At 36.9% G+C, this 16,883-nt stretch overlaps 1 protein-coding gene and 1 long non-coding RNA gene across 2 annotated transcripts in view; both read left to right on the top strand.

Annotated features, from left to right (window-relative positions):
• The window catches only part of MICAL-like (protein), a 95,369-nt gene extending 84,421 nt beyond the window's left edge, over window positions 1-10,948 (top strand). The window contains exons 5-7 of the mRNA XM_067106151.1: window positions 3,830-4,203; window positions 4,806-5,044; window positions 8,227-10,948. Coding sequence (XP_066962252.1) covers window positions 3,830-4,203; window positions 4,806-5,044; window positions 8,227-8,423 — 810 coding nt within the window. The 3' untranslated portion in view covers window positions 8,424-10,948. The remainder of the gene's footprint in view (window positions 1-3,829; window positions 4,204-4,805; window positions 5,045-8,226) is intronic.
• A 2,411-nt stretch (window positions 10,949-13,359) lies between these two features.
• Window positions 13,360-16,883, top strand: part of LOC136839767 (uncharacterized) — a 130,421-nt gene continuing 126,897 nt past the window's right edge. The window contains exon 1 of the long non-coding RNA XR_010853452.1: window positions 13,360-13,566. This is a non-coding gene — a long non-coding RNA (uncharacterized lncRNA). The remainder of the gene's footprint in view (window positions 13,567-16,883) is intronic.

Genomic DNA, 16,883 nt, shown 5'->3' with positions numbered 1-16,883 from the left:
AGATGCAACGTGCTATTTATAACTTCTCTCGGAATCCGTCTCGATGCCATCAGTCAGAGTGAAGGAGCATGTGCACACACTACACACACACACACACACGAGGATATCGAATGCACTTATCTTTTGAGTTGTTAGAATAAAAAATTAGAAACTACAGTAATAAAAATGATAATACCTGTAGAGTAAAATAAAAATAAAAAAAAGGGAAGGAGTGTATGTGTTATAAGCTTCTGTGGAAGCGATAGCTCAGTTGTTCTCTCTCTCTCTCTCTCTATACTGTATTTTTTTTTTTTTTTTTGTGCTTGATGTACTGTACTCTACATATCCTTTAATAAAATATGGGAAGAAGTGTAAACGTAAAAACATTAAAAAAAAAGCTGTGGCAAAATCAGAAGCCTGCCTACCCCTCTCCACCCATCCCACAATGCATTCCCACCCCTTCCCAACAAGGGAAACTGCTTCCCTGCTCCACCCACCTTTCAAAACAAACCTTCTCTGAGTGAGATCCTCGATAAAGTCTTACTGCCTCCCTTCTCCCATGGCACCCAGCCATCCGACTCCCCCTTCCCTACCTTGGAAACTTATCTGGGCCTCCCACACTCCAAAACCCTTTCTTAGTCTATGAGTGTAAATAGTGTTACCCAAATTTCCTTAGGCTGTGCAGCATTGCCAACCATTGGAGTGGTTTTTCAAATTTTTTTTTATATAAATATGTGTCTTTGGCCCTTGGTCCGGTGCTGTTGGATAATGTCAAGTGTCAGTTAATGAAGATCTGGATAACTGAGGGATTGCTGTATATCTGCAAATATGAAAATTCAGTTTGTCATTGACAGTGTGCAGTTGTGAATATAATACAGAATAAAGGACTGTCAGGAAAAAAAGGACACCTATAGCCTCCTGGCTGTCCCTTGGCCTTACAATGGCACTCACCAGCTCCAATAGGATAAGCAAGGTTCAAGGTAAGGCTCTGGTTAGAGAATTGATGCTTGGGATACCTGGTCTCTTCCCTTCCATGCTTCCTAACCACACAATCCCAGCTGTGCTCATGTTGGTCAGGAAAATGCAGGCAAGTTAGACGACCTAACACCTCTCTGAGGACTCAGGTCTGACAGTGTCAACTCTCTCTCCTCTCTTTAACAAAGGGGAAGGTGGATGTAAAATATTATCTTCATCCCGGGATGTTTATACTGATACCTACTGACCTGAATTGCATGTTCATTTTTGAGAGAAGACAGGTTCCCCTGAGTGGTTCCTCCTTGGAGTGAGAACCACTCGGGATTCAGCCTTCCCCTGCTCAACGTACTTGACCAGGAAGCTGATAGTTCTTGGCAGTGAAAGCCCATCAGTCTCTTGCCTTTGGCACAAACTCTTTGGGATGTGGTAGAGGTGTAAGTGGCGGAGATCTCTTTAGTCTCAGATTCTGATTCACTTGCAGTACTGTCATTTTTATAAAGTGATACAAACCTCTCATCTCAGGTTTACACTTGTAGGAAAAAATTTTAAATTTAAGGTAATATGCATTTTTCATAGATATACAAACTTCTGATTCATTTGCAGTACTGTCATTTTTATTCAGTGATACAAACCTCCCATCTCAGGTTTACACTCTTGCAGGAAAGAATTTTAAATTTAAGGTAATTGCATTTTTCATAGATACATAAACTTCTGATTAATTTGCAGTACTGTAATTTTTATTTAGTGATACAAACCTCCTGTCTCAGGTATACACTCTTGCAGGAAAAAATTTTAAATTTAAGGTAACTGCATTTTTTATAGATATACAAACTTGATGTCTCTTATCTTGATCTCACTTTTAACCATCCCTCCTTTTGTCACAATGCAAAAGAATAATTGATAGGATTGCTGTTGGCTTAATGGGTGGTACCCCACTTTGTTACCAAGCTTCAACATCCATACCAGCTGTCACCAAAGATACATCCATATTAAAGACTAAAGATTTGCTTATCCAAGAAAAGTACAGATTATCTAAAATTTGCAATTTTGAAAAGCATTATTGTATCTTGATTCTCCCATATCAGGTTGATAAAAACTTTTTTCTTATATTGAATTCTTATCTCCATTTATTTCACAAGTATTGTCATAATGAAGTATGCCTGGTATTGTAATCAGCCAGGGTGAAACATTAGTTTTTTTTTTTTTGACAATTTAAGTCATCTGGCATTCAGGTTCCCCTGTAACTATTTTTGTCTCAAAGGTAATTTTCAAAATCTATTCGAGCCAGCATTAGCAGTGGGCAGATGCAGGAGTCTGATATAACTGCAGAAATAATAATAGTGAAATAGGATTTTGGTTTAACCCATGGCTCTCAAATCCTCTTTGGAAGAGAAGGGTAAAAAAACATTAATTAAAATGTAAATTAAATTATCTTTTACTGATGCGGCATATTATACCCCCCCTTTCATTTTATGTAATTTAATCATGTACTCTTAAACCTTCATCAGTGTTCAGTCGTATGCAAATAATTTACTTTAAGTACAGTAGTTCTTAGGCCCTGAAAAACAATTACTGTACTACATTCTAAAAACCACATACAAACAATTAAATATCCATTTAATAAATAATATGAAGTGCACTCAAATGATTGCATATGTTGGATCTCTTCTTATGTAGGCACTAAATGAAAAAGTTGCTGACATGGCAGCCAAACCTATATCTACAGTGACTTCTTCAAGTATAACTTTTCCTGTGAATGAATGTTTGTCATCACTGAAACCCACTACTTTTTAATAAAAAGCAGGTTTTATGGAATAGTCTTCATAGCAAAATAAATTAAAGGAGATTCAACCCACTTAGGCTTATTATTACATTATTTACTTCAAAAAGATTGCCACAGTGAAGCAATTTGGTATTCATTCTGAAAAGATTGTACCCATCTGGCCCTGGGGCAGTTGGTAAATATAAAGCATAACCTTGTACTAATGTGTTACTTTGTAATTAACATTACAGTAATTGTTTAACATGCCTGGAAACAATGCCTGGAAACATTTCTCACAGAAATTTTGTCAATCAACATTTTCAATTTATCCAGCTATTAAGTTTTTAAGGCAATAACTGATTACGTAAGCTATAATAATTATATGTCAAAACAACTGAGGATTTTGCCAGGGTATTTCTTTATTTGTGGCAAGTACAGTAAAAGAAATAAAAACAATGGCCATTATATGTTAATACTGGCCTAGAGGTCATTCCTGTATTTGTTTTGGTTATGGGAACTTATGTGTAGTTTTGATTATTAAGAGTTTTCTAGCCTTCTCAGTAGTAGTAAAATTAGTAATTTTGTTTTAAGTATATATTACTGTATTGGAATTCTTAAGATTTATGTTAAAAAGTTGCTTTATACTCACTGTGTATTGCACTGTGATCTGGATAAAGGGCTTTTCCTCTATGGTTTTCTGACATGGAGTCCTGTTTGAAGAAGGTAATTTTAGAATACCACTGTAATGCAAAACTGAATGAGGATACCTACAATTTCACCCACGGAAAAATTTTTTCTGCCAGCATAAATAAATAGACATTCTTCTTAATATTGTGCTTACTGGTGTTCTTTGAAGAAATGTTGGCACATTATGGCTGGAGTTACTTAAAAAATATACTTGACTACCTTGTGACTTTAATGACAAGTAATGCCCTGTGAACTTATATGCTGTGTAGACTTCATTTTTGTGTTATAGTGGAAGTCTTGCATTTTGTAAAATTCACTAGTTTTAGATAATTTAATTTACTTTATACTGTTAGTAAATAGTTAGACCAGACAACTGAGTTAAGAATAACTCATTCCATTGAAGAAGAAAAATTTTTATGAATTTTTATATATCTCACAGGTCTGGTACGTAAGCCTTCAATGAGCAAAAGTGAAGCTGGTGAATGGCAACGTAAGAAAGGTCCAGCACCTCCAAGGCCTGTGCCTCAGAAAAGAGCTATTAAGAAAATGCCAATGCGCTTAGTTCAACAAGAGCTTCATGATATAGAAGTCAAGCAGACAGAACTGGAGAGGCAAGGTGTACTATTAGAGACTTCTATTCGCAAACGTACAGAAGGTACATCAAATAATCCTCAAGAGGATGCAGCTACCCTCAGTAGTGGTCCAAGTAGCATTGAAGTTGAAGATATGATCATGCAGCTCTTCGAACTGGTTAATGAGAAGAATGAGCTGTTTCGAAGGCAGACGGAACTTATGTATTTGTAAGTACAGTACTGTATATAGCAAAAGAAACTTCTACTTGTAAAATGTTTCTTTTAAAGTAGTTTTTTTAAAGTTTCATTTTTCAAAAGTACAGTATTTGCAGTACTGTTTAAATTATAATTACATGTTAATGCATAAAATTAGTCATATGCAATACTATCCTAATTCAAATACAGAACTTTATTCAAATCCTGGTAAAAACAGGCATGTAAGATTGTTGCAATAGGAATTTGAAACAGTCATGTATACTTAAAATTCAGTAGATTTTCATGGAAAACTGGTAACAAGTATGGCTTCTTTGTCTATTTTCCTTTCTTAACCTTTTTGTGTTATTTATAGCAAATATTTTTGCATATCATTAATGCCACTTTTACTGTCAAGTATCTGAACACATGGTACTAATATTTAAAATAATGATGTCATACAGTACCCACATCTGTTGTGTGTTCTTTTGTGACAACAGGTGTACTGCATACCAATTAATAATTTTATTTTAAAGGTTCAAATCATGATTTTCCAGTGGGAACATGTTTGTTTTATTTTGTTTTTATCTATTTTAAACCTAAGTGGTAATGAAATTTCTTTTCTCTCTTTCTTTCAGAAAACGTGAAAAACGTCTTGAGGAAGAATATGTTGAACTAGAATACCAGATTCGCTGTTTAATGCTCAAGCCACCTTCTGAAAAGACTGAAAGTGACAATACACAAGAAGAGGAACTAATAGCTCGATTAGTGAAGGTGGTTGAACAAAGAGATGAAATTATCAATTGTCTGGAGTTGGATAGACTGCGAGAAGCACAAGAGGATGAAAGTATAGCAACACACATGATGCAATATCAAGGTTTGTTTTTTTAATCTGGATACAAAATCACAGTTATTTAGATTGTGTTAATTTTTCTATATGCTCTATATACTATGCATCACATATATGAAATGATGAATATTTCATCAGGTGTTAATTTTTCTATATGCTATATATACTATATACATCACACATTTGAAATGATGAATATTTCATCAGTAATGCCATAATAAAAGTAAACACATGGGCCTGATAATTAGGTTTCCAATTCTCCATAGAAAAGCCCACAGCCAATATGTTACTGTATATAAAAATGTAAAGTGGAAAGAAAATTAAGAGATTGATTTAAAGATTAGATATATTATCAGATACTCATTACATACAAAAATATTCTTGAGCTTAATCTATGAAACATACCTTAATTGAAAATCCCATACGACATAGGCAGAAATGCATTAAGTTTGACAAAAAAAAAAATAAATAAATAAAATAAATAAATAAATAAATAAATATCACACAAGTAGGGGGCTGATTGATCAGCCTTGCCACTGTTGTACAAAGCAACTGTCATAAACAGTTCAGCCTTAGATACAGTTTTGGAAAGTTTGGATCCAGTTCATGAGGGGAGCTCAGAATATCCTTTGAAGTTTCTAAATATTTCCCAAATTCTTCTATCCAAGTTGAAAGTGTTGGACCACCTTCAGCTCATCATCATGGTGTAGCAATAATTCATAATACAAGAAAAATACAGCCAAGAAAATTGTTTGATCAAGAGAGAAATATTTATAATTAATTACTACCTTTCCCAGGGATCTGGGGCCTGGAGGAACAGAAGGGTCATTCCTGGAAGTGAAAGTAGTCTGGTTGGGCCTGCAACACTTTCAGAATCACCTGGCCAGGAGGCCCGGTGTCACCGGAGTTGTGCGGTCAGGTAGCGACAATGCACAACTTGTTGGAAGTAGTGGGGGTGGATCTTACAACTGGATACATCCCAGGGGAAAAAAACTTCGCCAAAGGCTGTGTTAGGAATAGATAGTGGGGACAAAATGGTCCCTAAACCAAGAGAGAGCAATTGCACTGCTGGAGACCTGGAAGGGTCCAACGATCGACTTTATCGCCACAGCCAGGAATATCAGCCTCCCCTCACCCCTATACTGCTTCCCAGTACAGGGCAGTGATGCAGGAGGTCTTACAACCTTCATGGAACAATATGGATGTCTACACCTTCCCACCTTTCAGTCAGCTGAGGGGGGGGATACTGAATCACCTGTTCTCTTCCCAGGCTCTCTTGGATGATGTTGGTGGCTCCCCTGTGGCTGCAGGCGGAGAAGTATGCTGACCTCCTGGAGCTGGTGGTAGACACTCAAGGGAACTCCCCCAGAACCCCAGTCTGTTCATTCAGAAAAAAGGGAACTCCCCCAGAACCCCAGTCTGTTCATTCAGAAACACACTGGAAGGTATCATCAGGCAGTGAGTTCCCTCTGCCTTCACGGGTGGAGGCCTTTCATGCAGAGGCGATTTCAGACTCTGCACTTTTCCTCAGCTGGGATATACCAAGACAAATTGGCAGTGTTCTGTGATTGGTGCTGTCAGAGGGGCCATTCTCAAGACCTCTGTGAAAGAAGTGGCCAACTTCCTGGTGCACTTATGGCAGGAGAGGCTGTTGGTGCTGGCAGTGAAGGGTATAGATCAGCTCTTTCCCTGAGTGGGATGTAACATGGGTCCTGGCCAGCCTTAGAGGACCTCCATACAAGCCCTTGAAGAAAGGTGCCGGACAGAGAATTGACCCTGAAGACAGTCTTCCTACTTTTCCTAGCCTCAACCAAGAGGGTGGGAGAGATTCATGGCCTCTCCAACATCGTCGTCTCACCCCTTCCTTGGAGTTCGTTCCAGAGTTTGTGGCCAAGACACAGAACCCTTCCACCTCTGACTGAAGTTTGAGTTTCTTCCTCCCTTTCCTGAAGGATTTTGTCAATTGTGACAAAGAGGTGTCATGTCCAGTCAGAGTCCTGAGACAATACTTGAAGAGAATATCCCCCCACAGACCAATGTGCAAGAGGCTGTTTATTAGTATATATGGGAAGGAAGAAGGAAGGGGTGTTGAAAAACACCATCTCCTGCTGGCTTAGGGAGGTAATCACCAGGGCATACGACTCCAAGGAAGACAGGGAGGCATCCCTGAGGAGGGTGAAGTCCCATGACATGCCAGGGATTGGTCCATGTGTAGCCTACAAAAAAAAAAAAAAAAAAAAAAAAAAAAAAAAAAAAAAAAAAAAACACTCCATCCTAAAGATCCTGAACTTCACCCCAGGCCTTGTGGTTATGTCTCAGCAAGTGGTGTGAGAGGCATCAAGCCTGCAGGAAGGGCTCCACTGCACCATTGGGGACACAGGAGAGCACAGTGTTCCCCTTGGACTTGTCCTAGACACTTAGAGTAAATACTACATCCTGACTGACATGGGTTTCACACCCAGGAAAGAGTGAGGGAGGAGCCATTCAGGGCACCCTGAAAAGTGAGGTCCATTTGTGAAAGTATACGTTCTTATCCTTGTAGGGACAAATATAAATTTTAAAATTAATTTGTATTTTTCCGAGGTATATGAACCATAGCTTTCATAAAGGAACTAATCCTCCTCTACTGACCCTTGTAGCTTCGATCTTTCCGAACCTGTGGAGTGTGATGTTCGCACAATGGACAAGGCAGGACATCTCAGGTCAAGAGCTCCCTATCACCTCATAGGATTTTGTTTAGTCAGTGACAGCCAAGAAACTCCATTTACGAAAGCTATGGTTCATATACCTAAAAAAAAATACAAATTACTTTTGAAATTTTGCATATTTTGTCTTTATTAATTTGGGTTCCTGCCAGTTGGGGGAAGGTATTTGACAGCCATTCTCCTTGATTTTTCTGACATAAATGAAGATGCTTATTTTAAAAAACAAAGGAATGAATGCATTTAACTTTAGTATTGGTAAAAATCATGTTACTGTGTAAACCAGGAATAGACTTCAAAAAGATTTCATAAAATTTTTCCTTGTGACACTCAACGAATTCTTACCAAACTTTTATGATATATTGATATTATACATATACGGGGTATATATTAATATTTTTCATCTATGTTTTTCAAGGTTTATTATCCTTATGTCTTTCTTATTTGTTAAATGAAACGAAATCTTTGTTAAATAAATTAAAATTGGATCGTCTTTTTTTATTTCAGAAAAACACATAGATGGTATTGAAAATGGCTGTGCCACACAGAATGTTTCCAAGAAGAAGAAAACCTTGAAGCTGCCAAGAAAGAAGAAGAAAAAGGAGAAGAAAGACAAAAAGGGAGCAAAAGCTGATGCTGACAAGGATATTGATGAAACAGAAGTTAAGGAGTCAAAGAAAAGAAAAAAGAAATGGTTGTTTTGAAATAATTTATGACAACTGAACTGAAACTGAAGCACATATATTTTTAGTTTTATTTTGTGTATGTAAAGCTGGTGATCTGTTCATGTGTGTATAAAATAGTTATACAAGTCTGCATACTAGTGATGGTTGAATTTTTTATTTTGACTGTTCCTTCCATAAAAGGAAAGACTTTGACTTCTTGAAATTAGATGTCTAGTTTGAAATTGTAGTGTTCATTTTGCCTAAAAGCTGGTAAAAAATCAAATACAAATTTAACTTTTCAGATACACGAAAATTTCACTTGGTCTCTTTAATTGTTTTTTTCCAGTTAGATATGTCAGTTACATGTAGTGAAGCTGATCATAGATATTTTGACAAACACTTTTGTAATTATTAGGGCTCAAATTTATACGGCAAAAGTTTTCATGCATTGTCGTTATTAAAAAAAAAAGTTTTTTTTCTTAGCCCACCTGCATTTTAAAGGGATAGAGATAGCTAAGACACTAGGATTACAAACACAGAGGAGTGAATGGAAAAGTAAAACTCCTCGAGATCTATCCTTAGTTGGCTTTGTAACATGTGGTAGTTAATGATGCTGCTTACTTAATAGCCATAGAATAATTTTGCATAAAAAATAACTCTAGCTTTTATTAGTTTGGGAAAATACTATCCACATGGGGATATATAGCTTTTCTTCCAGGTGTCAATCTTTTTTTGGATAGGTAATTCACACTTCAAGCATACAACTTTTGTGAACACATAAGGATAAACCACTTTTTTGTTGCCTTTCAGTTTCAATTACCTGGATTGTAGGTGGTTACTTCTGAGTATCAGTTAAGGGGTTATAGTTGCTTGTAATCATCCCTATAAAATGATATGACCATGTAAGCTTGCCACTACTGTAGAATGCTAGGTTTCTTTATACAAAAAGGAGTTTAAAGCATCATTCAGAATACTTTTGGTCCAGGAATGTAGCTCATTAGCCTCACTAAACTACCTAACAACAACTTACATAATACAAAAAATTCTCTATATTATTTCTCATGCAAATTTTTAACAAATATAAAGGCTAATTCACAAAAAAAGCATAAGGACATTCATATCCCAGATCTGCTGCCTTGGCAATAAGTTTCACAGTATTTTTATATGTAATGGAGAAAATGCATTCAAGCAAAAACAGTTTGAAAAAATGTGCAATTGTCTTTTCAGGTATACTGTATATATACTGAGATGCAATTTAAAAAAAAATGGATAAGAATGCCAATTCACTTATCCCTCTCTTTACCTACAAGTATGTTGTATATATACCGAGATCCAAATATTTAAAAAATGAAAAAGAATCCCGATTCACTTATCCCTCGCTTTACCTACTGAGAGTAAAAATAAATGCTTGTTGGTGGTCTTTCTCTTTTTGCAAATTTTGCCATAAAAAACAGCATGTTCCTTTTAGTTTAATAAGACGACAGACCACCGTGTGTTAACATTTGTTACAGTTTGTTAATGCTGTGACCTGGTGAATGGTATAGGTGCTGGTCCCTTGTGACTCCTTACTGTATCTTCTAAAGTTAGTCATTGTAGTGGCAGTTAAATTATATTAGTGTTTTCTGTGGTATTTCACTGAATCTCCCAGCTTTTACATGCATAAATTTTCTATATAAATATTTCAGGAATTTTAATACATTTTGCAAACTAACTTCTGCAGGAGAATTAATGATGCTGTTTATTAGTATATGGCAGGAATTATCTAAACACAATTGTTGTCATTTGTTAATGGTTGTGGGGAGAATTTGTATTGTTATATAGTAAATAATGAAGAGATATCTTTAGTTTTGTAAGTTTTCTTTTTTATATATGAAGAGCCTAAATCATTACATGGTGAAACACAAAGTGCCAAGAAAGTTGGTTGTTCACTCAGAATAAGGTCTGAAAATTTTAGTTTTTTTAGCACCAGATATTAGTTTAGTTTTGGATAGTCACTCTTATCAACAATGTAAGATGATTAATAGTGTCTTGCCCTGTGTCATCCATTCCATAATTTTCATTAACCAGGCTTTGCCTTTTATTAGAATTAAGGAAATGCTCCAAATGTTTTAAGTTATACAGTAATTGTTTCATCATTTTAATACTTAATCTTTGTGAATATTGTACATCATTGGTTGAGTATTGAAATGTTCCAATGCACTCTAGGTCACAATATTCTTGGTGCAAGAATTCTCAATATATGAGTTAAAATATGATGTGAAAATGTAAATGCTTCAAGATATGGACATCATATGGAGTTCAGTAAGTTATTATGGGAAGGTATGGTTCTAATCGTACAGTGCTAGGCATGGTGTCCATATATGGTAGTACTGTAGTTCAGTATGCTCTGTCATTCCCAGTATGCAGGTGGTTCAGAAAATATGACAAGGGAACAACATATTGCAGTGATTTTGTAAATGCATTACAACCCCTGCAACATAATGTATTAACGGATATTTCATGTATAAAGGTTCTTTTTTTTGTACTGGAATTATTTAGAAAATAAAGATTTAATTTGGTTATAAGCTGCTATTTCATATATTCCTAAAAATATGGTAGAAAAACAATAAGTCAAACAGTAGCATTAATGACTAAACAATACTTGGAATGGTGCTTCTGGAGGAGAGTCCTATATATGAAATTCAATAGCAAAGCTCCAATTTTTATGAATATTAAAATTAAACCATCCCCAGATAATGCATTTATCAAATGCGTAATTGAATGGAATATGAAGAGGCTCCAAGCCAGACAACTTTAAGAAATTCTACGTTTCTCTAAAGACTGACCCCAATAGGAGTGTGCTAACAACATCCAGTTCTCTCAAGTTGCAATTACTGGAGAATATTATATATATATACAAAAATTTGCAATTACAGATTGCAATATGCCACAGTTAATTGTGCTGATCTACAAATGTCAACAACTAGGCTACACAAATAACATGCAATATATATTTGATCAGCTAAATAAAAATTTAATTTCACTAATCTTCTGTAAGAAATCAGTGATTTTAATGCCCACAGTCTTGCTTGACTGATTGATTATGGCTACTTAAACTGGTGTAACAAAATTAAGGATATTGACAGAAAACTTAAAAAACAATTAAAAGGGGTTTCATATGAGAAATACCTAAAATTTATATATATATATATATATATTATATATATATATATATATATATATGTATATATATATATATGTGTACATATATATGTATAATATATACATAATTTTATATATAATATATATTATATATATATATACAGTATCTCTATATATCTATATTTTTATATTTTAGGTAATTCCCATATTTTATAAAACTCCTTTTAAATTTATTTATTTTTTAGTTTTCTATTTTAATATAATGTTATCAATATCCTAAATGTTGCAATGACAGTTTAAGTAGCCATAATCAATCAATCAAACAAGACTGGTCATTAAAATCACGCTACCCCACTGCCTTGGCGTGGTGGGTGGAATTCGGCCCAGAGTGGACTTCCTGTTGGGTCGGGACTCTGTGCTGGGTCTAAATCATGAGGCAGATCCTCCTCCGGGAGATTCAGGATTCCCCACACCAGTGATCATTGCAACCGGATAGCCTCCGGCACCCGACACTTCTTCTTCACCACATCTGTCCCCAGAGGATGAACCCCTGAAGGATCCAACAACTGTCACGCCTTCTCTGGGAGACCAGGAACTGGCCTCCTCGGACGCAGAGGTCGAGATCACTCTCGCTCCGGTTGTCGCAGCAGCCGGAGTAGGGAGCCCTCCTGTAGCTCCTGAAGTTGCCTCGGACTTTACGCCCACTAACCCTTCTGGCCTTTCCCCAGTCAGTGCCCTCATCACCTCCTAGGTCTGACACAGATAGGCCTTGGGGGAACCTGAAGAAGAAGAAGAAGGGGCGGAAGAGAGCCCAGTAGTTGCCGAGCCATGAGCTCATCCTGGCACTAGTGCCCTCTTGGCAGTGCCCTACCACCTTAGAGTGATCCTGGCCCCTTGCCCAGAGGAGCTAGCCAGTGTGATCTTTCTCATACATAGCCTAGACCAGATTAAGTACTGTCCATCAGATTAGTAACCTTATCCATTCCGCTTACCATCGAGCCGCAGTAATCACGTAAGTAGTGTAACTAAAATCAGACAATCTTAACTATTGTGAAAAGAGCCACTATGCTCATGACACGCATGGCTTAAGACCTCAGGGAGGCAAACATTTATCATATGAGGCAAATCTCATGAATTAACTAGTAATTACTATTTGTACTGAACACAAAAACCTTGCAATTTAGTTAGAACATTATCCCTTACATTGGTACTATGGTCGGGTTAGGATAGGTTACGGTAGGGAATACAATAGAATGTACCACTAGGCTAGGTCTAAAACATCACGATTATAGGAGGTAGCATGTAATAACCGTAAGCACCTTCCAGTACAGTTAGAATTATGTAAAATGATGATCAAAGCTCATGTCCTATCTAGGGTTGGGTAGATCCGTAGCTAGGTAGGCTACACAAGACAAATCTGCTTGGAGAAGAGTAACCTAACAGAGGCGAACAGCTTGCTTAGTACAGACCTTCACTCCCGAAAGGGAGGGAAGGCCCTCTTAAGGGGGGGAGCTTTTATAAATATTATGCTGTTCGCCCTCTATGCATTTTATTGTAGGAATATCATTCTGACAGAGACGGGAGACGTGTTTGTCTGAGCAGGGTTGCGCTAGGCAATTCAAAATTTAACGCCCGTAGCAGGACTAGGTAGCATTAGGGTCCTACACCCATAGGGAAAGTTTCCACAAGTAACCTCTATCGAAGGTGGTCTTAAGCCCCTTTTCCCTGTTCTATGTTCGGCGAATGTTTTGACAAAATTTCAGACCCCGAGGCCATGAGGGTGTACGGATGCCGGCCAGCCACCCTTGCTTGACCTGAGATGAGCAGAGAGAAAGTAGCGTGCGAGCGAGCAACACGCATCTACTGTAGTACTACCGTCTCACAGTACTCACCCTCTGATTGTTTCTTTGCTATTAGTGAATTGGGAAGACTGCTAATATCAAGACTTCCGATCGTCCGTTGTATGCGCAAGTTCTGCCGATTTGCTAGCATCTCTTTCTATATTTCCAGTGCCTTTGTTTCCCCCTTCACCACCATCTAGGTAAAGCAAGTATCCAAGTTACCTTTATGAAGTCTAGATTAAGAATAATTTATATTGCATAGCGACACTCAACTATTCCCTGAAAGTAACTAGGACCTAGGGAAGGTTAAATAAGTAATTTACAGCATTTAGGCAGTCCTGTGTCTCGATCCCATTGTTCGGAAGAGGAACAGCCTCTTACCAGTGCTAACTGTGCATGATATAAACCGTTGTGTTAAAAACCAAGACGGAATCAGAGTCTAAAGAATACCTTTAGACCTTGGACGGAATAACATAAGGCGAGATCGTAAATCGCTCGGTTCCCGCACTATGACGTCACAAGTGCGGGTCGACTGGGCAGTGCGCTTAATGATTAAGTTTCGACAGCAATTTGTTGCTGCTATGCTGGTGTTCACAATTTCTATACAGGAAAATATTTTCTCTTTTCTCCTCTCTCTCTCTCTCTCTCTCTATCACTTAAAACACAGCTATATCAGGATATCTAAGACTTTACCATACAGAATATAATCTTGTTGGAATGCAAATAACGAAAGTAACGAGGGTGAATGAATATAAAAAAAAAAAACCTTTCCAGACTTTTATTGAATTAGCGTAGTGTTCTTTTAGTTACAAAAAATTACTGAAGAATTTTTTTCATTTTCTTTACACCTTTTTTTAAGAAATTCTGACTTCCTTTCAGCATTTAATATCTTCACCCTAAAATGCACTCTGCACCTAATAAAGAACTTCATTACTTCCTCTGGAACATCAATTGAGTTCTATATAGCCTATGCTGTTCGACTGTAATCCAGCATATCTTGAGGGTAACTTAGCACATTAAAATGATATACAGTGTAATCAAAATACCTTTTATTTACTGTAATTGAAAGAGTATGCAAGAAAACACACACACACACACACACGCAAATACATACAATCAAGATTCCAGTTGAGACAAGAAATCCCCCTTACCCCTATGTGCAGGCACCCATTTATATATATATATATATATATATATATATATATATATATATATATATATATATATATATACATATATATATATATATACATATATACATACTGATTTTGGGCCTATTCATAGATAAGAAAAGCTGTTGGATGATTAGGCTAATGAAAGCCACTTAATTCTCCATACACTGCGTGACTCATCAATAGGTCTACAGTATGCTTTTATTACCAGATTCAACTCTCTGACCCCACGATATCCCTTGGTGGGGTTCTTAAGAAATAAAAGATCTAGGCCTAATTATTGTCTACACAGGAAGACTACTCAGAAGTAGGTCACTACGCATGGGCCTAATCACCTGTTCCAACAACTTTACATTCATAAAAAGAAAGTATAAAAGAAAAAAAAATTGGATAGCCTTAATCCGATCATTTCTTCATTCATTGCATAGGCTAGGCGCATTCTAATTTTGTACTTCATTTCAAGAATTTAGTCCAGGCTACTTATCAACCAAAGATGCCACTAAAAATTGCACTAATGAGATTGTAAACAAATTGTTAAACAATACCCGACTTTACGACCTTAAGAGGTAAATTTAAAAAGGGAACTGCGGTTTTCTTTAACCTGTGATAACTTCTCTGGTAAAGTTGTGGTAGCAGTTCATGTTGAAGATTTCTTTCGTAATCTTCTGTCCGGAAATGGACAGAACAAATCCTGGCATCCTTAACATTAATGCTACCACTTCTTTTACATGCATTAATCCATACTTTGGACACCTCGAGGTCTTTAGAGAACCTGTGAAAACAAATCCCTTTCTGTCTGGAACTATTAGTGCACCCAAATATGGAACACACACCCATAATCGTGAACTGCAACAATGCAACTAATGACTGTCAAAACCAAGACGGAGTGACAAGTGCATCGCCCAGTCGATGTGCTCCTGTGACGTCACAGAGAGAGGGAAATTAGCGATTAGATCTCTCGGTGAACACACCTTATGTTATTCCGTCTTGTTAAAAACATTACTGAAGCGAAGGGTAAACTAACTGCGTCCGATTTTGGGCGATTGTTCCAGTAATTTCTTAGCTAACTACTTATTCTTTGCGTCGAGTTTTCCTCTCGACTGGCGACCTTATTCAATTAATAATCATCTGTCTTTGAGGTTAATTTGTAGCTTCAATTGACAGGTTACGTGTGTCCTTGGCACTCAGGGCCTCATTAATTACGTTAATCAAGTAATAAACTCACCAGCCAAGCCCCCATACGTAACAGTATGTTAAATTTAATTAGTCTATTTTTTAAAATAAAATTGTAAAACCCTGCCTGATCTTGATGGACCTTTTTTGTTTTGATGTTTGCTGATAGTGCACCTACATCTGAACATGATGAAGAGGATGTTGATCAATTTTATCTAAAGTTAAATCAGGCAAGAGAGCAGTGCAAAGAGCATGAAGTAATTATGGTTATTGGTGACCTCAATGCGAAGGTGGGACAAGGAAGAACAGCGGATATTGTTGGGCCTTTTGGATTAGGTAGAAGAAATGAGAGAGGAAACAGATTTGTAGACTGGTGCTTAGAGAGAGAACATTATATCAAACACTTGGTTTAAGCACCACCCAAGACATCTCTGGACATGGAAAAGCCCTGGTGACAGAGTTAGAAACCAAATAGACTTTCTAACCATCAATAAAAGATTTAGGAACTTTGTCAAGCAAGTGAAAACCTACCCAGGAGCCGATTGTAATAGTGACCATGTACCAGTTGTAGGAACAGTGATGGTGAAGTTGAAAAATCAGAGGAAGAGTACACCTAAATCAAAGAGGCAACTGAAATTATTGAAAACAGAGGAAATGAAGAACCAATATAATATAATTGTAAGAAATAGATATGACCAGCAAGGAGGAAGGCCCAGTGCTCCAACATCCTCAGCAAAAGTGGCAAAATATGGAAAATGCAATAAGAGAAAGTAATGAAATAATACCAACAACAGAAAGGAGAGCTCGGAGAGAATGGATGACAGAAGATATCTTGATAATGATGGATGAAAGAAGGCAACAGAAGGGTAAAAATGAAGATAGATATAGAGCTCTGGATAGAACTATTAAGAGGAAATGCACAAAGGGCAAAGGAGAAATGGATGGATGAGATTTGTGAGGAGGTAGAAGATTTGGATAAAAGGGATGAACGGAGAGAGTATGATAAGGTGAAAGAAATTACTTTTAAAAAGAAGAGAAGCATCAGCACTGGTATCAAAAAAGCGGATGGAACCATAGTAATGGTCAAAAGAAATAATGGAAAGATGGACGGAATATATTGGAGAATTGTTTGATGATGATAGAACAGAACATCTAGACTTCAATGACAACGG

This window comes from Macrobrachium rosenbergii, chromosome 6 (genome assembly GCF_040412425.1).
Source record: "Macrobrachium rosenbergii isolate ZJJX-2024 chromosome 6, ASM4041242v1, whole genome shotgun sequence".
Lineage (NCBI taxonomy): Eukaryota > Metazoa > Arthropoda > Malacostraca > Decapoda > Palaemonidae > Macrobrachium > Macrobrachium rosenbergii.
The sequence above is the reverse complement of the archived record's forward strand: the minus strand, read 5'-3'. Positions and strand labels throughout refer to the sequence as shown.